General features: G+C 38.6%; 1 protein-coding gene across 4 annotated transcripts in view; it reads left to right on the forward strand.

Annotated features, from left to right (window-relative positions):
- Nucleotides 1-26,604, forward strand: part of DDX10 (DEAD-box helicase 10) — a 283,882-nt gene that overhangs the window by 243,965 nt on the left and 13,313 nt on the right. For all 4 annotated transcript variants that reach the window (XM_035264462.3, XM_078339398.1, XM_035264461.3 and 1 more), the window contains one exon: nt 10,045-10,181. In XM_035264462.3, coding sequence (XP_035120353.3) covers nt 10,045-10,181 — 137 coding nt within the window. The remainder of the gene's footprint in view (nt 1-10,044; nt 10,182-26,604) is intronic.

Raw genomic sequence — 26,604 nt, forward strand, 5'->3', positions numbered from 1 at the left:
TGAGAAAGTTCTTTCGCCCCTTTAAGTCTCAGTTTTCAAATCTGAGTTTGTGTAATGGCAGTATTAACACTTTCTATGGCTATAGCCTTTACCCTGCTTCAAGCTAAAAAGTTAAGGATTTTTTTTCTCTTATTGAATATTCACTTTTTAAAATTTAAGTAAGTATAATCTCTTTAGCGTCTCTGGCAGTGATGGGATTTGAAATCAGGAGGTGTCCATAAACTTATTGAGTCTGAGTTTTTTAACTTATGCTGAGATGCTGTCTCTTCCTCTTCCCTTCCTGTCTAATTTTTCTCTTAATGTACAACTGGATTGACCATTTCAGAGAAATTAAAGAGAATTTTTACATTGTTAAATAATGCTTTCTAGGAAATAACAAAGAAAAAAAGAAATGATACTTTCTATTTTTTAAGAGTAGAATGTAAAAACACTTTGCATCTTTACATTAAAAATTAAAATAAGTAACCTTTAATTTTTTATTTTTAAAATAGTGATAATTTATATATTGTAAAACTAAAGATTGCTTTGGAAAACAGGCGGTCTTCAAAAAGTTAGTCAACCCAGCAACTACAGTCCCAGCTACATAATAAAAGAATTGAATACATGTCTACAAAAGACATACAGTTCTGATGTCTTCGAAGAAATAAAGTTCTGTGGCTTTTAATATTCATAAAGTTGTGCCACCACCAGCACCACTATCTAATTTCAGAACATCTTGACACCCCCAAAAGGAATTTCGTACCTTTGGTTCCATATTACTCCCCCTTCACTACTAATCTACCTTCTGTCGTCGTGATCTGCCTCTTCCGGGCATTTCATATCAGACAATTCATACAGTATGTGGTCCTTCGCAATGGGCTTCTTTCACCGAACGTCATGACTTCAAGGTTCATCCACGTCGTAGCAGGTATCGGGACTTCATTTGTTTATTGACAGTACAATCGGCTTTCCACGTATCTGTGAATCCCTCATCCATGGATTCAACCAAACGTGAATGAAAAATAGTTGAAAAAAATGGTCTCTTTACTGAATATGCACAGACTTCTTGTTATTACGTCCTAAACGATACGGTATAAGAACTGTTTACATAGCATTTATAATACATTAAGTGTTATAAGTAATGTAGAGATGACGAAGTATATGGGACGATATGCATAGGTTATATGCAAATACTATACCGTTTCATGTCAGGAACTTCAGCCCCCATGAATTCTGTTTGATTCTAACCAACCATGGATATTAAGGGATGACTCTACAGGGTCCTGGCACCAATCCCCCACAGATACCAAGAGAGAATGTTTTTCCTTTGTGTGGGTAGCCTACATTTTATTTATCCAGTTACCGTTTATAGGACATTTATATTGTTTCTACTTCCTGACTATTATAAATAATGTTGCTATGAACATTTATGTGCAGGTTTTTCTGTGGATGTGTATTCAGTTCTCTTGGGTACATACCCAGGATTGGAGTTGCTGGGTTGTGTGAGAACTTGACGATTAACTTTTTGAAGCCTGCCTGTTTTCCAAATCAAAGTACGCTTTAATTTTAAGGTTTTCGTTGTATTGCACTTACCTTGAGTCATTGGTATTATAATAATTGGGAAGTGGGAGGGAGAGAAAAAGAAAAAAATTTTTTGCTCTGATTTTTCGTTTTATAAATGGTCATTTTATTTAAAACCAGTGACTTGGAAATGATCCTGCTCTATTAGAATGGAGTGGTTTCAGCAGAAGTGACCGAGGCCTCTTTACAAAATGCTAAAGGAAAACAATGGTGTTGGTTGGAAATGTTCATTCAATGACATTTCATTCAGTGGTATCAAGGTGACATTTTTTGGGCAAGATACTCTGTCATGGTTTGTAATTTTTACATTTATAGGACTGTTTTCCCCGCTGTTTAGTGTTTCTGCCTTTTTGAATGCACTTGGTTAATGGATTTTTCACATTCTGCTGGATTCATTCATATGTGTTTGTCAAAACCTGAATTCACTCAGTTCATTTCTGATTTTAAATTGCTATTTATTTTTCACCATATATTGAGCCAGTTTTAATACCTGCAAAAAGTAGTTTTTCAATAGCTAACTGAAAGAAATGGATTGGGTTCCCACTTAGAGAAGTGATGATAAATTGATGGAACAAGCTACGACGAATGTAGCAAACCAAACATGTCCGTGACTCAAAACCCATCTCCTCTGTTTATTTCTCTGAAGATAGATCTCAACTAGCCGCTTCGAGGTTTTTCTTTTCCCCTGAGACATGACAGTTTTGGCCAAAGATTGAAAATGTAGCCATGTGCCAGAGAGATACATGAGCCCACTCATTCCATGGCTGTTTTATGAATTATTGAAATGTTCGGAACTTTTGCCCTTAAAAAATGTTGCATTTGTGCTTTTGTTCTGTTTTTCTGCTTCTGAATATCCTAAGCCTGGCGTGTGTCATCAGGCAGCTGAAACCTAAAACATGTTCAAGGCTTGCAGGGGTGAATGACCTTAAAGTTCAGGATAGTCTAATTTGAGACCTATGTTCTTATCAGTTCAGCGCCAAGCAGTAGCAACTGGGGGTTGCTGGTTGCCTACGGCTCTACTCTTCCCCACAATGTGTTATGTTGATTTATTATATGTTTTTCATATTGTTTCAATGGTTTTGTGGCTTCCAGGAACCTCAGGTTAAGAACTCTTAATCTAAAGCTTTCCTGAACCTGTTATCATAATAGAGTCCATATAGTGATCTTTTAGAGTTTAAAAAAAGTTTAATCTCTTTAATTTCAAAAATATTATTTATTGTAAGGTACTATTAGATTGTTTAAAAGGAGGTGGGTGGGAAATCCTGTGATCCAATCCCACCACCTGAAGTTTTCTCTATATTTGTGTTTTACAGTATTTTCTTTATATTCTACTAACCCATTGTGAACACTTTTAAATGTCATTAAAATATTCTATGGGGGTGTCCTTTTCCTAAAAAACTTACAGTACAGTTCACTGTTTGTGATTCACTTCTATGGGTTTTGACAAATGCTTAGCGATGCATCCGTCGTAATCAAAGATGCGGTGTAGTTTCATCACCTCAGAAAGGCTCTCTTGCTGCCTCCTACTGATCTGTTTTCTGTACTGGGAAGTGTGCCTTTTCTGGAATTTCTTATCAATTGAGTCATCTAATATGTAGCCTTTGAGGTGTGGCTTTTGGGGTTTAGCAAGATGCGTTTGAGATTCATCCATCATATTAGGCTGTCCTTGCATTACTATAAAGAAATACCTGAGACTGGGCAATTGGCTCATGGTGCTGCAGGCTATAGGGAAGCGTAGTGGCATCTGCTTCTGGGGAGGCCTCGAAGAAGCTTCCAGTCATGGCAGAAGGCTTGGAGCAGGAGTAAGAGAGAGTGGGGGCGTGACAAATACATCTAAACTACCACATATCACAAAGACAGTACCAAGGGGATGGTACTAAACCCTTCATGAGAAATCTACCTTGTGACATCCAGTTACCTCCCATTAGGCTCCACCTCCAGCATTGGGGATTACAGTTCAACATTAGATTTGAGTGGAGACACAGATCCAAATCATATTATCCATGTTTTTGTATTTATTAATGCTTTTATTATTGAGTTATATTAGTAATCAGACGATTTACTATTAACGCCTGGTTTGTAGTACTTTTATTTACCTTCCGCAGGAACTATGGTTCATTCTAACATTTATACCCCTTTGAGCCTTTATCATTTATTTAGTTTGAATTAGATTCTTTTGTGTATAATATTTTTTATTTTTATAGTAGGATACACTGCTATATTCCTGAGATGATACAAATACTTCATATTTCTGCTTATGTTGGAATTTAGAGAAAGCAGGAGGGTCCTTAAGGATATAACTGCCAAACTGCTGGAATGTCTTTTCCCGGTGCGCACACATGGGTTGATGATAAATATTAGTATAGGCATCATCACATGCATTTCTCTTCCATTGCTCTTAACAACCTTGAATGGTAGATATTCGTGTTCAGATTACACTGATGAGGAAACAGGAGCTTCCTGAGTTAATTGCCTAAGGAGACACAACTAGCCATCAGTGGAGCAGAAGACAAATTAGTGTCTTGTGACTTGTCTCATATTAAAGTGTTCATTATTGTAAGAAAAATAGCAAACTGGAATTGTAATATTTATGTTACTTACTCTCTTACTTAGTGTAATATTTTTTCAGAAAAGACAAGAAATAAAGATGATCAGTAAGATGCACCATTATTTAATAGGGCATTATGAAATTACAGCATCATCAGTGTCCTGTAGGACTCTGTAAAATATTCATACATTAAGAAAGCAAGTGAGTAAGCAATTTAGGAAGAAGAATGAATTTTGTGCAAAGCAGCCTTAGAAGAAATTTCATTTTGCTAAAAGTCTTAAGGTTAAAATGCTGAATCAGAGTCCTTTACTGGCATGCTGTGTCTCAGATTACATTCTTCTTTTATACCAATGCTCAGCACCCAGTAGGTGTGCAGTAAACAGTTGTTAAATGAATATTCTAAGTTCTGAAGATCCTTCTAATATTGGAATATGCTCTTTAGCTTTTGGGAGATGATTAGGTCCTAACAGTAGAGCCTGTCTGGACAAAGGACAGACAGAACTCAAAGTCATCCCTCTGCTCATATGAGACAAATGCTTATGTGATTGCTTCCTCTGCCCTATTGTTTCACTAAGCCAGATTAGGGGATAAGTGACTATTCCTCTACCTCTGCCTTACATGCAAATTGTGTATTTAGTAAGAGACTAAACAGAGACTCAAAAGAATGCGACCGTTTGTCTCTTATGTACCTATGACCTGGAAGCCCCCTCCCTGCTTCGAGTTGTCCTGCCTTTCCAGACAGTTGTGAGGTGATAGATATGTCAGAGCATATTTGTCTGACTCATGAAAATAAGTCAAAATGAGGGTGGTTCTGTGAGCCCAAAATATCTGAGACAAATCTCGACCAATGTTGAAAGTTTATTTTGCGAATGTTAAAGGACACACCCATGACACAGACTCTGGAGGTCCCGAAGGTGGTCGGGGCACAGCTTGGTTTTATGCATTTTAGGGAGACATAAGACATCAATCAGTTTGTGTAAGATGTGTACATTGGTTCAGTCCGGAAAGGCAGGACAGCTCGAAGCAGGGAGGAGGCTTCCAGGTCATAGGTAGATAAGAGACAAGCAGTTGCATTCTTTTGAGTGTCTGATTAGCTGCTTACTAAATACACAATTTACATGTGAGACAGAGGTAGAAGAATAGTCACTTATGCCTTAGTCTGGCTTTAGTGAAACAACAGGGCAGAAGAAGCAATGAGATAAGAATTTGTCTTACATGAGCAGAGGGATGACTTTGAGTTCTGTCTGTCCTTTGTCGACACTAATATCCTTGTGGGCAAATTGTGAGGGAGATATGTAGCTTTTATAGCTATCTTATTTAGGAATAAAATAGGAGACAGGTTTGTCTGACTCAGTTCTTAGCTTGACTTCCCTTTGGCTTAATGACTTTGTGGTTCATATTTTCCTTTCACAGTCCCATTTTTGTAAATTATCTCTTAAATGACTCATGAAATCAAAGAGAGAGACAGAGCAGCTAAGAATGTCCATTTTCTTAATGTATATGGCTAGAAAGTACATAACTTCTAGGCTTTGCTGAAAAGACTTAGTACTTTAGAATGTTTTCATTATGGTGATGATATTTTTAACTTAGTGACTGTTGTACATGATAGTGGTTTTGTTTATTAATAGATTAAGGGTATTAGTCACATTATACTTTCCATAATACAGGTTTTACACATTTTATTGGTCATCATCATGAATTGACTGTAATGCACCACAGACAATATTGTATAGTATGAACATTGCAATCATTTTATAGATCAGAAGACTTGGATGTTGTCAATTACAAGATTCACATTAAAACAGATCCAAATAGCATTTTATCTATTTGAAAGTAAGTTTTTATTAATTTGAATTAGTATGTTCTATACCCCAATGTAAATAAACATTTATATTGGAATATTGAGTTAAAGTATTTATATTAAGTTTTATTATCAAATTGTCTTACTAAATTTTACGTATTTTGTGAGGGTTACTTGCTTTCTAATACTAAAGGGGCATAGTAAAAGGTGGCATTATATATTAATACAGTCGAATGATGTATTCTGCGCAGTGTCAGAATACATATCTCAAAGCCAGCAGGGCAGCTGGAAATTAGGGGAATCTCCAGAGGCAGACATAGAGCGGATAAGCCCAACTCTGCCTCAGTTCTTGGCTAAGTGCCATGTTGTACAGACTCAGGGGACACCCATAGGAAACCAGAAGCCACAAGATCAAAACACATATAAGCAGCTCCTTATTATGGATTAGTCTGTGGTTTTAATCCAGGAAAGGTACCTACCTGTTAGAATACAGATTCAATAATCCTCAGAAAACATGATAGAATCTAGTGTTTCTGTATTATGTTATCTATAATCTCTAGTTTACTATAAAAATTAAAAATTTTCTACATGGAATTAAACAGAAAAGTGTGATCTCTACCCAAAAAAGGCAATCAGTAGAAGTTGGCTCTTAGCTCAGATTTGAATTTAGCAAAGACTTCAAAGCAACTATTTTAAATATATTCAAAGAATTAAAAGAAAATATGGTGTCAATAAATGAAAAAATGATCTGAGCGGAGAAATGATAACCATTAAAAAAAAAACAAAAAAAACCTGGGAATCCTAGAACTGAAAAATACATTTACTAAAATTTTAAAAATCGCCAGGTGGGCTCAAAAGCAGTTTGGCAATGTTGGAAGAAAGGAACAGCAAACCTGAACACTCAGTAGAAATTGCCCTGTGTGAAGAATAGAAAAGAAATCATCGAAGAAAAAGGAACAGAACCCATGAAACCTGTGCAGTGGTCCAATATACATGTGCTTGCATCCTGAAAGGAGAGGTGAAAAAGAGATAGAAAAATATTCACGGGAATAATGGCTGGAAACTCCCCATATTTAGTGAAAAATGTCATTTACAGATTTAAGAAGCTTGCAGAGTCCCAAGAAATATGAACACAAAACCATTTCTAGATATATTCTAGTCAACTGTTTGGATAAATGAAAAATTGTAAAAGCCTCTTTTTTAGGAAAGAGGAAAATGATACTTGCTTACCCTTCAAGGAAAACAACTGAAAATATTTGTTTCTGATGTTAACATTTGAGCTTTCAGGAAAACAAGAATTTTGGAAAACTTATATTAACCAGTATTTCTCATTATTTGACTTTGGAAGATTTGTAACCACCAACAGCTTCCCAATACTAAAAAGGGTTATTTAAAGAAAACAAAAAGACATTGATTGTGATGTTTAACAAATGTGACTTTAAAAAAGTATTTTGTAGGCTGGGCACAGTGGCTTACGCCTATAATCCCAGCACTTTGGGTGGATGAGGCAGGCAGATCACAAGGTTAGGAGTTCAAGACCAGCCTGACCACCGTGATGAAACCCGTCTCCACTAAAAATACAAAAATTAGCTGAGTGTGGTGGCATGCGCCTATAATCCCAGCTATTTAAGAGACTGAGGCAGGAGAATTGATTGAATCTGGGAGGTGGAAGTTGTAGTGAGCTGAGATCAAGCCACTGCACTCCAGCCTGGGTGACAGAGTGAGACTCTGCCTCAAACAAACAAACAAACAAAAAACACTTTTGTAATGAAGTGTGTCAACATTTGGAGATTTACATAAAGGTAATGTATGTAATTCAGTGAACAATTATTTTCCAAGTGACCAGTGTATGATGTTACAAAATCTTTTGCTAAATATCCATTCAAAGTGCAAGGCAGACCAATGGATTTTAATATAACAAAGTACAAAAAGTTTGTTGATACGGTTTCAATTTTCATATGGCAGCTAGTTTTTAAGAAGCTATTATATATCGATATTTGTTATGAAATCAACAAAGAATAACTGTAGTTTTCTGAAAAGGTTTAATTGCTCTTCCCTTACCCAAAATCTATATATGAGAGGCCAGGTTTTCTTTATATACTTCAACCACAGCAATATTGCAACGATGAATGCAGAGCAGATTTGAGAATTCAGCTGTCTTCACTTAAGCAGGACATTAAAGAGACTTGCAAAAATGTATGAAAAATTTTAAAATTCTTTAGGAAATTATAGCTATTTTTCATAAAATATACTTTTAATGCATAGTGAGTTTATTAAATGAATTAATATGTATATTTTAATTCTTATTTTTAATTTCTGATATAGTAAATGTGAGTAGATCTTCCCCACATTAACTAAAGCTCTTTGGCCTCCTCCATTCTTTTTAGGTATAAAGGCATCCTGAGACCAAAATGTTTAGAGCTGTTCGAGTCTGCTCTGCCTCCGCTTTGAGACAGCACAGTCCTTTAAGAGCAGCAGACTGTAAAATTAGAAATATCTTAGAGCTCAGGAGATTAGTATTCTTGAGTTTATGATGACATTCAATTTTTGTTGGTATCTTTGATTATTTTCAAGTAAACCATGAAATATGCTATCAAGCGGGCTGCTTAATGCTTCTAGTCCCCTTCCCCCAATTTCTTTCCAGACCTTTATTTTTTTTTATGAGAACATCACCAGGAAAACAATAAGGGACTTTTGCAGTGGTGACTGAGTCTTATTTTCTTATGTTTAGAGGTTATCAGAAAGCATTAGAGTACTTTAATGGTGAATAGCATAATAGTGCTAGCATAGTCACTGCTATGCTGTTCTGAATTCTTCCTCAGTTTCTGGGAATGGGCATTAATCATTTGAAATCAGAAGAATCATATAGAATCATTGAAGTTTGTATCATTTGGTATGAAGAAGAATTGTAAAGATGGCAACTGAAAGAAACCCTTAAGTTTTTTTTTAGTCCTACTTATAATTTTTTATTAAATGCATGGGCCAGTGATTGTTTCAGTTTATCTAGCAGTTGACAAAACCAGTCTACCAGAAATAAATTTGTTATGTGATGTTCATAACATAAATGTATAGTAAGTTTAACGTTGCGTTTTTTTTTTTTTGACAAAAATAACCATGAAAAATTAAAAACATGAAAGCCCAGTTGCCTACCTGCTTGCATGAAACTGAAGAGATCTCAGCTTCCATACCTTCCCTCCCACGCATTATTACTTTTCCCATTTCTTGGTGTTTCACCCCTTTTCCCATGTTCTTAGTGACTTTGCACTTGCATTTGGATTTGGAAGACCCATCACTGCAAATAAGCTTGTACAGATCTGATTGTTGTTGTCGTTGTTCTGTTTTTAAGAGACAGGGTCTTGCTCTGTCACCCAGGCTGACTTTGCAGTGGTGTGATCATGGCTCACTCGAGCCTCAGCCTTCTGGCGCAATGGATCTTCCAGCCTCAGCCCCTGGAGTAGCCAGGACTACAGACACATGCCACCATGCCTAGCTAACAGGTCTGATAGTTTCTTAAGACTTAAACTATTGTGGTCATAAAATCAGACAAATGTTACTGTACTCTTGCTTCTGGTCTTTTATATTTTCACCTAATACTTTTGGTAGCTTTGAAACTGACATGTGTGGACAGGAGCACTAAAACAACTTTATATGCTGTTTCTTTATGTTTATGTTTATTTTGTTTTAGAGATGTTGCCCAGGCTGGTGTGCAGTGGCTATTCACAGGCGATCATTGTGTACTACCGCCTCGAACTCCTGGGCTCAAGCAATCCCCTGGCCTCATCCTCCTGAGTAGCTGGGGTGACAGGAGCATGCTGCAGCACCTGACCTTTCTTCCTTTGATAATTGAGTTGAGTTACATGGACATTATAAAATAGACAGTTTTCTACTGTATTGAGTTGAAAGGACTTAATAGTGATTTGTTTTCTGAATCTTACTTTATTTTTGAAATGATAAGGATTTTCATTCTCTTAGCAAATGATGTGGCTCTGAAAGTCACATAAGGCCTTCACCAGAATAGAAGCTTCTAATCTAAGGATGTCAGTTCGAGGGGTTTCCATTTGGGTCTGGAAATAATACCTGATTGTTTATCAACTGACTTCTTCAATACAGTTTCCCTTATTATTATTATTTTTAGGCCAAAGATGAAGAGGAAGCCTTTCTGGATTGGAGTGATGAAGATGATGGTGGATTTGATCCAAGCACACTCCCTGATCCAGATAAGTACAGAAGCTCCGAAGATTCAGATAGTGAAGATACGGAAAGCAAAACTAGGTACGTTTTTACCATTGGTATCAAATATATATTCAATACTCATATGAGTCTTTTAATGAATCTGAAAGAGTTCTACACTGAGAGTGTGCTTGTTTGTTTGGTACCTTTACTTATATTCCTGGAAATCCTGCTGCTATTTTTTACTCATTTTGCTTCAGGTTGTTCTAGAAATATGCTTTTCTGATTATGTTAGGGCCTTTTTTTATTATTTCTGTAATCCTTATTAACAGATATAAGTGTGATATATGAGTTGTATTTTTCCTTTCTTTATTCTTTTTTTTCTAATCATTTTCTGAGTCCTTTATGCCTAAGTATTTGAGGCACTAAGATATGTTCTGTGCAAACAGAGTTAGGGTTTTATGTTTTTTTTTTTTTCATTTTCAAAGAACTACATTAAAGATACTGCTAAAAATTTTACTTGAATTATAAAAAGGGGACATTATTCCATGTTATTTTACATGGAATTAAATAACGAAATACTGGAGGGGCTGGGCCCCGTGGCTCATGCCTGTAATCCCAACACTTTGAGAGGCTGAAGCGAGAAGATTGCTTAAAGTCAGGAGTTTGAGAGCAGCCTGATCAACAAAGTGAGACCCGAAATCTACAGTCAATCAATCAATCAAGGAAAACTTGTACATTGACAAATTCCTTCACTTTAAAATCTGTCTATTTGCTATTATCTATTTGCTACCTTTGCCAGAAACAATTGAAATGGGACGAATAGTGTGACTTGCTCAGCATTTGTTTTCAGAGTACTATGTATTAGATTACATTAAGAGTCCATTGATTTAACAGTTGAGAATGTTAAACTTCATGCTTAATCGAAACGAGCTTCTTTACAGAAGGGAGGTACTAATGACAGAGTTAACATGATTAAAGGAAACTGGAAGCTTGGGGGAACCCTTGAAGTGCTAGTACATGGACTTAGAGAACTAGGCCATGGAGAGCTAGAATTTGTTTTAAACAAGAACATTATGAAAAGGTCTTAAAGATTTTCTTAGGTGAAAATGCTGTAAGGAGACAGAGTCACTCTTCATTTGAATCTTTTTTTTTTTTGAGGTGGAGTCTTGCTCTGTCTTCAGGCTGGAGTGCAATGGCGCAATCTCAGCTCACTGCAGCTTCTGCCTCCTTGGGTTCAAGCGATTCTCCTACCTAAGCCTATCAAATAGCTGGGACTACAGGCTCGCACCACATGCCCAGCTCATTTTTGTATTTTTAGTAGAGATGGTATTTCACTGTGTTGGCCAGGATGGTCTAGATCTCTTGACCGTTAGGAGTAAATGTATACACTCTTGAGTTCCTTGGTATATGTGTCAGACCATTAGATGAACCGCATTGGGGTTGGGTTTGCTGTCCCTTGTCTTTCTTATAAATGTACCTCTTTTGGAATGGTTTATAGGGTCTGATTTTGGTGGATGTGATTTAATGTATAATACGTGACTTTCAATCATTATCTTCCAAGTGTTTCCATGTAACTTGACTGTCTGAAGGGAGCGTTAATTGGTTCTAAGTTCTGCAGCCGTATTTTGCGTGTGTGTCTAATATATCTTTAAAAGATAGAGTTGGCTGGGCGCGGTGGCTCAAGCCTGTAATCCCAGCACTTTGGGAGGCCGAGGCGGGTGGATCATGAGGTCAACAGATCGAGACCATCTTGGTCAACATGGTGAAACCCCGTCTCTACTAAAATTACAAAAAATTAGCTGGGCATGGTGGCGCGTGCCTGTAATCCCAGCTACTCCGGAGGCTGAGGCAGGAGAATTGCCTGAACCCAGGAGGCGGAGGTTGCGGTGAGCCGAGATTGCGCCATTGCACTCCAGCCTGGGTAACAAGAGCGAAACTCTGTCTCAAAAAAAAAAAAAAAAAAAAAAAAAAGGATAGAGTTAACCTTTGAAACCTGTGGCAGGATGTCAGCAATCCTTCTGCATCTGATATCTATAGGTTTTTTTCCGTAACATTTTTAATGATAGTTTCTGGGTCATCTTTCATCTGTGTACAGCAGGCATTTCATTTCATTCTTCTGCCATTTCTTACTCTTATAGTAACATTTCCATGCTACCACCTCGCTAATATAACTGGTTCTCTAGTAGCTCATGTGTTTTATCCTGTTAATTAGTTGTGTTTTGTACCTAGAAATTGTCTTTAATCTTTTTTTTTGTACTATCATTTAACTGCTCTGGCTTCTGTTCTTACCCTTAATATTAATGTCATGGCACAATATTAACTCTAATATTAAGAGTTAAAAATACTCACTTGATCTGTGAGTCTCTGGGTGTTTGAATTGGTTAATTGATTGATGAAGGAGATTTACAGGGTTAAAAAAGAAATGTAATCGTAACAGGCTGTATCATTGGTCCTAATATTAATAGCTTAAATGATCTAAGAGGTGACAGAGTATAGACGGAGAGTTGGAAGAAGCCAAGTTCATAGAGTGTAGTGGTGATGAAGAAGGAAGTAGGAGCACCTTGAGAGATGCCAAAGCATCGTAAATACAGGTTCAGATGGAAAGTATTTAAGCATTATATGAAAATTAAAACCATTTTAATTTCAGGCACAGCTAACAAGTCTGCATTAGTGGAGACTGGGATTGGTCAACTTGTTTTATTTAAGCTGACAAGAAATTGTCTTTGCTTGAAGAGGAGGATATCAGTAAGTGCTTGATTACTGACAAGGCATTTTATTCCTGTCGCATATGTAATACATACATTCTTGTGGCTTCCTAGCAGGTTTCTTGTTTTGGCCTGTGAACACGGAGACTGTGTAATCATCTTCTTACAGCGTCCTTCTTATAGATGAGAAAACCAAGGCCTTCAGGGCTAAAATAACGGACGTGATCACAATGAAAGTTAGGGACAGATCTGTGTGATCTTTATAAATTAAACGAATTCCCTAGTTCTAGAATCCCAGTTAGGTTGTATAGAATTACCCTCGTGTTAAGAGAGGTAGCTCAGGATAATGTCACTTGACTAAAGACCTGCATCCATGGACTAACCATAAGATAGACTTGCCTAAACCGTGGTTTCCCACCCTCAGCATTATTGGTATGGTGGCCCAGATAAGCTTTTGTTTGGGGATGGTGATAAGCATCATTCCTGGCCTCCACCAATAGCAATCCCACCCATTTGGGACAAGTAAAAATGTCTTTAGACAGGGTTTTAAAGAGTTTGTACTTCTGTCTTCTTTCTTAGTTCAATACATAACTGCAATAGAATTTAAACCACCTTTGACCCTCTAGAATTCTCAGAATTGTTACCCTAGCACTGAGATTTCAAAAGCGTTCTGATGTGGATTCAGCTCAGTTGAATTAGCGTGACCAAAAGAGATCTTGCTTATAATATGATTTCAGGGACAATGGAAATTACTTGACTTTGAGTGAGCTTTAAGAATGCTGCCATGAAGAATTGATTTATCCTAAAAAACAGACCTGTGGAACAGGGGAGCAGCTTATCTACCCATAGTACAGAAGTAGTTGGGGCCAGAGGTCCAAACTCCATTTTAAGGATTTAGGATTTCATGTGCTAATTTTGACAACAGGTATAGAAGGGAGAGCTTGCTCTGATGTTCTCTGGTTTTTTTGCTCATCTTTATCCATCTTCTGTGTTGGTCTAGGCTGTGTTATGCTCTGTGGCTTTCACCTCTCATTCTCCCTTTGAAAATGTGGAATTAACATAGGTAGAATTAATAGATGTTAGGATTTATTGTTGTTGTTATCGCTGAAGACACGACAACTTGGTGGGAAACCCAGCTCTGTTTCAGTGGGCTTTGTGACATTGATTGAGTGTATTGGTGTGCTGGGAACTGCACAGAATCCTGTGTTCTTTTCTCCAGTAAGTTTTGAAAGAGTTTTGTACCTTTTGAGGAACAAAGACCTCAGATACTGTAATTGCCTTTGGGCTCAAAAATGATTTTTTATTTCATATAGTCTGTATGATGAAGTTAGACCATGCTTACAATGAAAATATTTTTAAAAGCTTCTATGTGGGGTGCCAAGAAATAGAATAAGAATCTTGTGTATTATTTAAATGATATTTTACTTAAGAGTTAAAAATACCCACTTGATCTGTTAGTCTCTGGATTATAATATTTCTTCCATCCATTCTTTCAACTAAAAATGTTTTAGTGTCTGTCATGGGTCAGGCATAGTGAGTGCAGGTACAGAGGATTAAACATTAAACAGGAAAAATATCCTTCCTGCTTTCACAAAGCTTTTTGTTCAGTGGAGGTTACAGGTAGCTAAGTAAGCAATTACACAGCACTGTGCTGGATGAGTGCCGTGGTTTGTGCACTCGAGGGAGGCGGTGGAAAGTGGAGCTGACAGTGAATGACCATGGTGACCACATATGTAACAGGTCTAATCTAGGCCTGGTGAATCAGAAGGAGCTTCCTGAAGGCAGTGATGTCTACAGTAAATCGGACATAGGCGTACACGTTAAGTGAGCGGGGAGGAGGGGAAACTGCACTTCTAAACAGTGTGGCCTCTGAAGTGAGATGAGTGTCTAACCATATTCCAGTTAAACTCATCTTTCAACAGAATTGTTTCTTTTTGCTGTGCTTCACAAGCTGAGAGACTTGACTCTGAGCATGTAAGATTAATTTTTATATATCTAGTAGCATTTATCATATTTGGTGCTTGGCCATCCCTGTGTGAATTGTTAATGATGTGAAAATTTGCCGAGTATTAAATACAGTGAAAAAGAAACAGCTGGATGTTCCAGGTAGTTATTATCCAGTCAAATGAAGTTTTTAATATTTATAATGTTAACCTTTTTCAAACAAAAAAAAAGGAAAAAGAAAGATGATGATTAGACTTTTAGTACCTTACATCAATCTTTGCTTTGCAGACTGTTCTCCAAGGCAGGCAGTTTTATAAAGAATTCTTACAGGGTAGAGTATTTGGTAGATTATTCTAGGACGCATAAGACCAAGTACATCTACAGTTTGTACTGAGGCTATTGTCCTCATTTAGACATGATAATTTCTATATGGATAGATACCTTTTCCTTTACAGAGTAAACTATTCCACCTCTAACATAATTAGCTATTCATTTTTTTTTGATCTATCATTTTTGTTTTATTAATTTTTAAAAATTGTACTTTAGGTTCTGGGGTACGTGTGCAGATGATGCAGGATTGTTTCATAGGCACACACATGGCAATGTGGTTTGCTGCCTCCATCTCCCCATCACCTATATCTAACATTTCTCCTATGTTATTCCTCCCCAACCTCTCTACCCCTCAGCTGTCCCTCCCTTGGTCCCCCAACAGACCTCAGTGTGTGATGCTCCCCTCCCTGAGTCCATGTGTTCTCATTGTTCAACACCTGCCTGTGAGTGAGAACATGCAGTGTTTAATTTTCTGTTCTGTGTCAGTTTGCTGAGAATGATGGTTTACAGATTCATCCATGTCCTGCAAAGGACACAAGCTCATCGTTTTGAATGGCTGCATAGTATTCCATGGTGTATATGTGCCACATTTTTCTTGTCCAGTCTATCATCAGTGGGCATTTGGGTTGATTCCAGGTCTTTGCTATTGTAAACAGTGCTGCAGTGAACATATGTGTGCATATGTCTTTATAATAGAATGATTTATAATCCTTTGGATATATACACAGTAATGGGATTGCTGGATCAAATGGAATTTCTATTTCTAGGTCTTTGGGGAATCGCCATACTGTCTTCCACATGGTTGAACTAATTTACACCCCCACCAACAGTGTAAAAAGTGTTCCTATTTCTCCACATCCTCTCCAGCATCTGTTGTCTCCAGATTTTTTAATGATCGCCATTCTAACTGGTGTGAGGTGGTATCTCAATGTGGTTTTGATTTGCATTTCTCTAATGACCAGTGGTGATGAGCATTTTTTCATATTTTTTTTTGGCCTCATATATGTCTTCTTTTGAAAGTGTTCATGTCCTTCGCCCACTTTTGAATGGGTTTGTTTTTTTCTTGTAAATCTGTTTTAGTTCTTTGTAGATTCTGGACCTTTGTCTGATGGGTAGATTGCAAAAATTATTTCCCATTCTGTTGGTTGCTGGTTCACTCTAACAATTGTTTCTTTTGCTGTGCAGAAGCTCTGGAGTTTAATTAGGTCCCATTTGTCTATTTTGGCTTTTGTTGCCAATGCTTTTGGTGTTTTAGTCATGAAGTCCTTGCCTATGCCTATGTCCTGAATGGTTTTGCCTAGGTTTTCTTCTAGGGATTTTATGGTGTTAGGTCTTATGTTTAAGTTTTTAATTCATCTGGAGTTAATTTTAGTGTAAGGTGTCAGGAAGGGGTCCAGTTTCTGCTTTCTGCACATGGCTAGCCAGTTTTCCCAACACCATTTATTAAACAGGGATTCCTTTCCCCATTGCTTGTTTTTGTCAGGTTTGTCAAAGATCAGATGGTTGTAGATGTGTGGCATTGCCTCTGAGGCCTCTGTTCTGTTCCATTGGTCAATATCTCTGTTTTGGTACCAGTACCATGCTGTTTTGATTACTGTAACTTTGTAGTACAGTTTGAAATCAGGTAGTGTGATGCCTCCAGCTTTGTTCTTTTTGCTTAGGATTGTCTTGGCTCTGCAAGCTTGCCTTTGGTTCCATATGAAGTTTAAGGTGGTTTTTTCCAGTTCTGTGAAGAAGGTTACTGGTAGCTTGATGGGGATAGCATTGAATCTATAAATTACTTTGGGCAGTATGGCCATTTTCACAATATTGATTCTTCCTAACCATGAGCAGGGAATGTTTGTCCATCTGTTTGTGTCCTCTCTTATTTCCTTGAGCAGTGGTTTGTAGTTATTCTTGAAGAGGTCCTTTACATCCTTTGTTGGTTGTATTTATAAGTATTTTATTCTCTTTGTAGCAATTGTGAATGGGAGTTCACTCATGATTTGGCTCTCTGCTAGTCTGTTATTGGTGTATAGGAATGCTTGTGATTTCTGCACATTGATTTTGTATCCTGAGACTTTGCTGAAGTTGCTTATCAGGTTAAGGAGATTTTGAGCTGAGATGATGGGGTCTTCTAAATATACCATCATGTCATCTGCAAGTAGAGACAATTTGACTCCCTCTTTTCCTAATTGAATACTTTTTTTTTTTTCTTGCCTAATTGCTCTGGCTAGAACTTCCAATACTATATTGAATAGGACTGGTGACAGAGGGCATCCTTGTCTAGTGCCGGATTTCAAAAGGAATGCTTCCAGTTTTTGCCCATTCAGACTGATATTGACTGTGGGTTTGTCATCAATGGCTTTTATTATTTTGAGATATGTTCTGTTGATACCTAGTTTATTGAGAGTTTTTAGCATAAAGGACTGTTGAATTTTGTCGAAGGCTCTCTCTGCATCTATTGAGATTATCATGTAGTTTTTGTCTTTGGTTCTGTTTATGTGGTGAATTACATTTATAGACTTGTGTATGTTGAACCAGCCTTGCATCCCCAGGATGAAGCCTACTTGATTGTGATGGATAAACCTTTTGATGTGCTGTTGCAATCGGTTTGCCAGTATTTTATTAAAGATTTTTGCATCTATGTTCATCATGGATATTGGCCTGAAGTTTTCTTTTTTTGTTGAGTCTCTGCCAGGTTTTGGTATCAGGATGATGTTGGTCTCATAAAATGATTTGGGAAGGATTCTCTCTTTTTGGATTGTTTGGAATAGTTTCAGAAGGAATGGTACCAGCTCCTCTTTGTCAGTCTGGTAGAATTCAGCTGTGAACCCGTCTGGACTTGTTTTGGTCGGTAGGTTATTAATGGCTATTCAACTTCAGCCTTTGTTATGGGTCTGTTCAAGATTTCAACTTCTTCCTGGTTTAGGCTTGGGAGGGTGCAAGTGTCCAGGAATTTATCCATTTCTTCCAGGTTTACTGGTTTATGTACATAGAGTTGTTTGTAGTAATCTCTGATTTTAATTGTATTTCTCTGGAGTCAGTGGTGATATCCTCTTTATCGTTTTTTATTGCATCTCTTTGATTCTTCTTCCTTGTTTTTTTTATTAATCTGGCTAGCAGTCTATCTATTTTGTTGATCTTTTCAAAATAACAGCTCCTAGATTTATTGATTAATTGAAGGATGTGTTGTGTCTCTGTCTCCTTCAGTTCTGCTCTGATCTTAGTCATTTTTTGTCTTCTGCTAGATCTTGAGTTTTTTTGATCTTGCTCATCTAGCTCTTTCAATTCTGATGATAGGGTTTCCATTGTAGATCTTTACTTGCTTCTCTGGTGGGCATTTATTGCCATAAATTTCCCTCTAGACACTGCTTTAAATGTGTCCCAGAGATTCTCATACGTTGTGTCTTTGTTCTCATTGGTTTCGAAGGACATCTTCATTTCTGCCTTTATTTCATTGTTTATCCAGTTGATATTCTGGAGCCAGTTGTTCAGTTTCCATGAAGTTGTGTGTGGTTCTGAGTTAGTTTCTTAATTCTGAGTTCTAATTTGATTGCACTGTGGTCTGAGAGACTTTGTTCTGATTTCTGTTCTTTTGCATTTGCTGAGGAGTGATTTGCTTCCAATTATGTGGTCAGTTTTAGAGTAGGTGTGATGTGGTGCTGAGAAGAATGTATATTCTGTGGATTTGGGGTGGAATTTTCTGTAGATGTCTATTAGGCTTGCTTGGTTCAGATCTGAATTCAAGTCCTGGATATCCTTGTTAATTTTCTGTCTCATTGCTCGGTCTAATATTGACAGTGGAGTGTTAAAGTCTCCCACTATTATTGTGTGGGAGTCTCTTTGTAGGTCATTAAGAACTTGCTTTATGTACCTTGGTGCTCCCTTATTGGGTGTGTATATATTTAGGATAGTTAGTTCTTCTTTATGCATTGATGCTTTTACCATTATATAATGCCTTTCTTTGTCTCCTTTGATCTTCGTTGGTTTAAAGTCCATTTTATCAGAGACTAGGATGGCAACTCCTGCTTTTTTTTACCCTCCATTTGCTTGATAAATCTTCCTCCATCCCTTTATTTTTAGCCTATGTGTGTCCTTGGATGTGAGATGGGTTTCCTGAATACAGTACACCAGTGGGTTTTGACTTTTTATCCAATTTGCCAGTCTTTGTCTTTTGATTGGGGCATTTAGTCCATTTACATTTAAGGTTAATATTGTTATGTGTGAATACGATCCTGCCATTTTGATGCTAGCTGGACGTTTTGCCCATTAGTTGACACATTTTCTTCATTGTGTCGTTGGTCTTTACCATTTGGTATGTGTTTGGAGTGGCTGGTACTGGTTGTTCCTTTCCATGTTTAGTGCTTCTTTCAGGAGCTCTCGTAAGGCAGGCCTGGTGGTGACGAAATATCTCAGCAATTGCTTGTTCATAAAGGATTTTCTTTCTCCTTTGCTTCTGAAGCTTAGTTTGGCTGGATATGAAATTCTGGGTTGAAAGTTCTTTTCTTTAAGGATGTTGAATATTGGCCCCCACTCTCTTCTGGCTTGTAGGGTTTCTGCTGAGAGATCTGCTGTGAGTCTGATGGGCTCCCCTTTGTGGGTAACCCGACCTTTTTCTCTGGCTCCCCTTAGCATTTTTTCTTTCATTTCAAGCCTGGTGAATCTGACAATTATGTGCCTTGGGGTTGCTATTCTTGAGGAATATCTTTGTGGTGTTCTCTGTATTTCCTGGACTTGAATGTTGACCTGCCTTGCTAGGTAAGGGAAGTTCTCTTGGATAATATCCTGGAGAGTGTTTTCCAGCTTGGATTCATTCTCTCCATCACATTCAGGTACACCTATCAAACGTAGATTAGGTCTTTTCACATAATATCATATTTCTTAAGGCTTCTTCATTTCTTTTCAGTATTTTTTCTCTAACCTTCTTGTTTTATTTCATTGAGTTGATCTTCAATCTCTGATATCCTTTCTTCTGCCTGGTTGATTGGGTTATTGAAACTTGTGTATGCTTCTCTAAGTTCTTGTGCTGTGTTTTTCAGCTCCATCAAGTAGTTTATATTCTTCTCTAAGCTGTTTATTCTAGTTAGTGTCTCATCTAAACTTTTTTCTAGGTTCTTAGTTTCTTTGCATTGGGTTAGCACATATTCTTTTAGCTCTGAGAAGTTTGTTATTACTCACCTTCTGAGGCCTGTTTCTCTCAATTCATCAGATTCATTCTCCATCCATCTTTGATCCCTAGCTGGTGAGGAGTGTGACCCCTTGCAGGAGGAGAGGCATTCTGGTGTTTGGTGTTTGGGGCTGGTTTCTTCCCATCTTAGTGCTTTTATCTACCTGTGGTCTTTGTAGTTGGTGACTTTTGGATGGGATCGCTGAGTGGGTAACCTTTTTGTTGATGTTGAAGTATTTCTTTCTGCTTCTTAGTTTTCCTTCTAAGAGTCAGGCCCCTTGCTGCAGCACCATTGGAGGTCCACTCCAGACCCTGCTTGCCTGGGGATCACCCACGGGGGCTGCAGAAAGAACAGCAAGGGTCGCCGCCTGTTTCTTCCTCTGCTCTCCTCGTCCCAGAAGGTACCCACCAGATGTTGGCCTGAGCTCTCCTTTATGAGGTGTCTCTTTGGATATACGGGGGTTGGGGAGCTGCTAGAGGAAACAAGTCTGTCTCTTATAGGAGCTCAAGTGCTGTGCTGGGAGCTCCACTGTTCCGTGCAGAGCTGATGGGCAGGTATTTTTAAGTCTGCTGCAGCTGAACTCATAACTGCCTCTCTTCCCAGGTGCTCTGTTCTAGGAAGGTTGGCTTTATTCATAAGTTCCTATCATGCTGCTGCCTTTTTTCATGGATGCCCTGTCCCACCCGTAGTAGTCTAGTCACAGTCCGCCAGCAGAGGCATTGCTGAGCTGCCACAGGCTCTGCCCAGCTGCTGTGTGAACTGCCTCAGTAGTGGCGGACTGCCTGTGTAGTGAGGGATGCCCTTCCCCCCATTGAGCTGGAGTGACCTGGGTCCAGCTGCACTTGCTGTGAAACTCTCAATCCAGAGCATTTCAAATTGCTTGTTTTGTGGGGGTGGTACCCGCTGAGCCAGATCTCCTGGCTCCCTGTCTCAGCCTCCTTCCTTTCAGTTGAATGGGCGGCTCTGTCTGTCTCCCAGGTGTTCCAGGCACCAGTCAAAGCACCAGTCAAAACAGCCACCCAGACTTGTGTGAGTTTCTGTGTGGGGATCTGGCACTGGCTCAAACCGCTGTGCTGCAAACTCGTGGTGCTTTTCTGCCCGGGAATCTCCTGGTCTGTGGGCAGTGAAAGCTTGTTTGGAAATGTGGTGAGCACTCGCCCTCCATGCTCTTCTCACTGGGAACTGTTCTCCGGAGCTGTTCCTATTTGGCCATCTTGGATCTCCTTAGCTATTCTTTTAACCTATTTTTACACAGCTCAGCTCTGAATCAAGAGACTAATCAAGGTTTTTGGTCTGTATGTTTGTTCTTTTATTTGGGTTTTTGTTTTGTTTTTAAAAAATCCGTTCCATATTCATTTTCTATATTTTGAGTGAACCCGCCTGCCTTTAAAAATAATCTCTTATATGAGGTAGATGAACTACTTTAACCTCTGTGGTTCCTCCTAGTCTTGAGTTCTGTGGCATCTCTTAAACAGGTTTTGCTCAGTAATTATTCTGTTTTACCGGAAGACTTCTCACTTGGAAAACAAAGTTCTCAGAAACCATTTTCATTTCCTTCTTGTTTTTGGATGGGGGTAAATGTGGCACTTAGGCATTTTATATAAATTTTAATAGAATTATTGATGATAAATAGGATTTTTTAAAAGGGCTTTTTCTTAGTCTAGGTGATTGTTTAAAAAAATACTATTCACTACAGTTTCCAATTAGTTGAACCTCTATTTGATTATGAACTTCGTTGTGTGTAGCTAATGTAGAGAAAAGTTGGCCCAGCTTAATTACGCGAATTTACTGTGTGCCTTCCATTCTTTCCTTTTACTCTTTTCAACTTCTGGAGTGTGTGCCCCATTCTCATATGCCGAGCAACTTTCAAGAGAAAATCTCAATCATTGTTTTGTCAAACATTTTAAAATAAGAACAATATTTGAAGAAACTCCCAAGGCAGATCATTGGGGTGGGGGTTGGGAAAGGCAATATTTGTCTTAGAACTTTTAGAGAAAGGTTGTACACATTTTAGAGAAATGTGTACATTGGGGAAGGAGGATGATGTTTTCTGGGATGAGGGCTGAGATGGTGAAGACACAGTGTGAGAAATTGGGAGGTTAAGAGGCCACTCTCTTACTGTCACTGTTTTTTGCCCTGTGCTTTCTACTTTATCATTTAATCAGTCATTATGTAACTCAAGACAGTTGTGAGCCTGTCATTTTTCAGAAGTGCCAGGATCTCTAAGAAGGATGAATGGCTCAGGATGCTGTGAGGCTAAGATGAACCACCCTTGCTAGTAGGGTTCCTGGGTGGCTGCCCTAACTCGGGTGCACGGCAACTTTGTTTTCACTGAAGAGACCTTTGTGAGTGACTTCTTAGGATGTTTCTCTTTGTCATTTCACATTGCATTCACGCCCAATGACTGCAGACTTTCCATCTCTTGTTATATCATCATTTCCTATCCACCTCTCTTTTAAAATATTTAGATAGTACCCATGCTTAGGTTTTTGGTTCTTGTTTGATTTTATTTTGTTATTACAAGTAATTTTAATGGATTTTAATTTTTGTTAATGTAAATTTTTTTTTAAAGATTTTACTCATGCTTAGGTTTGGGGTTTTTGTGTGATTTTATTTCATTTTGTTATAACTAATGTTTTAGTGGGCACCTGTGTTGCAGACTGGGGTTTCTCTCCTTTAAGGTCATTCGAAGGACTAATGAAGAGTGACACTTAACTATAAAACTTCATTTTGCCAGATAGCTGGAACCTCGGGGACATGCTTGGGTAGGTGATGATCGTGGTTATTGAAAACTAATCAGGGAAAGAGAGAGCAGCGGATGGGATGTGTTTCTGGGGAGCACGAAATGTTCTCCATGAGATCAGTCACGAGAAGAACACATAGCGTAACCCTAACTTGTATGACATTTAATTTCTTTAAATCTGGAAGAGGAGAAATACGTATACCTTCTAAACTGCTGTGGATCGGGGATTCTTTACCCGGACTTCATGGAAGAGCTTTAGGGAAATCTTGAGATTGCACGCGAGATGATGGTGTGCGCGTGCATGTGGCATGAGCACTCCCATGCAGTTAACGGGATGGATTTATGACCAGAAAAATTGATAGGGGCCAAAAACTCTATGCCAGTTCCAAATGGCCTTGTGCATGTTTTATAGGTGGAAACACATCTGTGGAGTAGGGGTGTGGTGTGCAGTCTTCTGCCTTCTATTTCCTCCTCTCCATCCCCAGCCTTTTCTGATTATTAGAATTCTGGTCCAAGAGGACCAGTTTTTCCTTTCTTTTTGCAGTTATGTTTATAATGAACTCGGAGCCCATCAATCTTTTTTTAGATGAAATTGCTTTTACAAATTTGTTTTTAGTACTGAGCAGCTAGAAGAGAGACATTAAGGACGTGATACATATTCACCACCAGTTCTGTGTGTGGTAGCCTTTGCTGTCAGACGAAGCCTGAGCACATTTTGTGGAACGTGCTGCAGTAATTAGTCTTCATTAGGACTGTTGCATTGCCTCGTAAATTAAAATTTATGGTAAGGGGAAGTCTCCGGCACGACGTATTTGAATACCAAAGTGCCAGTACCTTAGGGTAGGTATAAAGGTTTCTGAGAATGTTTCAAATAAGGAAGTGCTCATTTATTAGGTTTAAAATAGTTAGGAAAAAAATCCAGGCTACATTTATGGATGTGAATGCAAGGAGCGTTTTATACAAATAGGTGCTCCAGACACCCACCTCAGCTTCCTTGCAGCTATATCAGCCTGTGGTTTCACCTGATTTCTTAACTTTGCATTCAAAGGAAAGAAGAAAAAGCAAAGGTTGAAAAGCTGCTCAGTCGGTGTAATAAAGGGAGTGGCTTTTTCCCAGCAGCCCCTTGTCTTTGCTTTTGTTAGATTTCTGAATAGGCTGCACAGCGATGTCAGTCCCCTATTTTGTAATTTAACACATAAGAACTTGCATACCCCTAATTTTACATGAAGAAGAGCAGCTGCCACAGAAGTTGTGAGCTCTAAAATGAGGCATCGTGCCGTTTTCCGGCTGCACGGACTCTTGTCCAATGTCAGGCTTACAGAATCTGCCATGATTTCAGTTGCCCTTTTATAGCTTAATTATTGGGACTGCCTGCCCCAGCATCCTTGGAAGTTCAGTGCTCTCTCCACTCATTGTGTTTCTATAAGGCACTGCATCCAGCAGGAGAGAAGTTGACAGGTTTTCTCAGAAGATCTTTTTCTTCTGTGATGCCTTGGCCACAGTCATATCAGACAGCACTTGGAACATTCTTGAAGCCTGGTGTAGTGGTTCTGATTACTGTGTCCTTGCAGCCCAGGGAGTGTGGTTCCTGGGTTACTAAGGACATTCTGACTTGTTTTCTTTGGATTTAATTCGCATATCATTTATTTAAAGTATGCTGTTTACCAGTGAGTGGTCTTCCTATTCATGGCAGGCACCAATGATTACCTTCCTCCTCTTGTGATAATATGTCATTTGCTCCACTCCTTCCCACACTTATAAGTGTATTGGCTAAAGCATCTTAAGAGCCAGGAAAGGAATTAAAAATTCAAGTGGAATAAGCCCTAAGAGTTTCTGCTGCATGGAATAATATATCAGTGAGTCAGTCTCTCTCCTTATGCCTTTCTCTATCAATACATAGGAATTTAAACTATGTCTGATCCTAACAGGGTGTTCTCAGAAGCATCTGTTTTACAAAAATAGTTGCTCTAGCAGGTGCGAAATATGAATTACATGAGGGTCTGTTAACCGAGAGACTGAATACCTTGCCCACATGTACCCCTGCTTATAGTTTTGGAATATTGATATATATGCTGTATTATCAACTTTGCAACAGGGAAAGTAATTTTGTGAAATTAAGACTCTGTTAAAACAAAGTCAGGCTACTTGGCTTTGTAGGGAAAACTGCGGGTTCTGGGGTCAGACACACCTGAGTTTGAATCTTTCTTTTACAAGTTATGGACCTTTGACAGGTCACTTAATCTCTCTCTGTGACCCAGCTTTCTACATCAGTCGAGGGAAGATTATTTTTACCTTGCAAAGTTTTGTGAAGATCTAATGAGGGTAAAAAGAAAGCGAAATATGACATTGAACAGGGTCATTAATGTGTAATAATAATTTTAATTACTAAAGCGAAACTGGTAGGAGTTTGTAAATGAATCTATATGTTGACAGGAATAAAATTTAATGTCCTCTAGGATATCTACTTTTCATTGTTTTCCTCGTCGAAGTCATTCATGAAGTCCCCAGATAGCGCTAGACCCTGTGTTCAAGACAGTTTGCGAAAATATCCTACAGCCTGGTTGAAATTAATGATATAGTGACAGTAATGTCATGTAACATATTCTATTCAAAAGATGTATAGAGAGTCCAAATTGGAGTGTAGGAATGCCCTTACCTGTCTGTGCTCTTTTGACATTCCCATGATTTAGACATTCGATAAACTGCTAGTTTACCATATGACTGGCAGAGAGCAATAAAGAAAAGATACTGGACCCCAGCCCCTCATAGAGCTTCAGCTCCAGTGAGAGAGACAAACCAGAGGGAAGTAAACCAAAGCAGACAGGAGGTGGTGACAGGGCCTTGAAAACAATACCTGTAATGAGGGAGGAACTGGGAGAGTTCACTTTCGCCAAGGTGGTTAGGAAAAGCCTCTCTGAGGTGAGACCTGAAGAATTTCTGAAAGCCACCTCTGTGAAGGAGGAATGGCTCATCCTAGTGTCCTAACCACGGTTCGCATGGACAATTCGTGCTTAAGTGTTTAGCTAATAGCATCATCATGGCTGTGCAGTTGTGCACATTCCTGTTAGGAGACTCCTTGGCTGCTTTTCACCCCCTCGTTGTTCTACCCGTGTGTCTGCCCTGACTGTGATGCTGACTTCATGGAAGGTGGTGAGTATAAGGAACAGCTGCTATTCTAGTCCTACAGCGGCAGCTCAGTAGAAAGGGGTGAGCCAGCGCTGAAATTCCCATAAGAACAGAAAACCGAAATTGAGGTGGTCTGACACTCTAAATGAGGATGGGAAAAGTAGCTCAGAGGATGTGTTAAGGGGCATGTAGTTCTTTGGGGATAAAAAGAGAAAACTCTAATGTGTTTTTATGCTTAATTAAGTTATAGTGTATTGGGGGGGGTGTACTAATATATTTTTACTGACTTTCTTCTTAGCAGTTTTAGTTTTTACAGTAAAAATGGAGTAAAAAGTGTAGTTTTGTTTTTTGTTTGTTTGTTTGTTTGTTTTTTGAGACGGAGTTTCGCTCTTGTTACCCAGGCTGGAGTGCAATGATGTGATCTCGGCTCACCGCAACCTCCGCCTCCTGGGTTCAGGCAATTCTCCTGCCTCAGCCTCCTGAGTAGCTGGGATTACAGGCACGCGCCACCGTGCCCAGCTAAT

Source organism: Callithrix jacchus, chromosome 10, assembly GCF_049354715.1.
Source record: "Callithrix jacchus isolate 240 chromosome 10, calJac240_pri, whole genome shotgun sequence".
In the NCBI taxonomy this organism is placed as follows: Eukaryota; Metazoa; Chordata; class Mammalia; order Primates; family Cebidae; genus Callithrix; species Callithrix jacchus.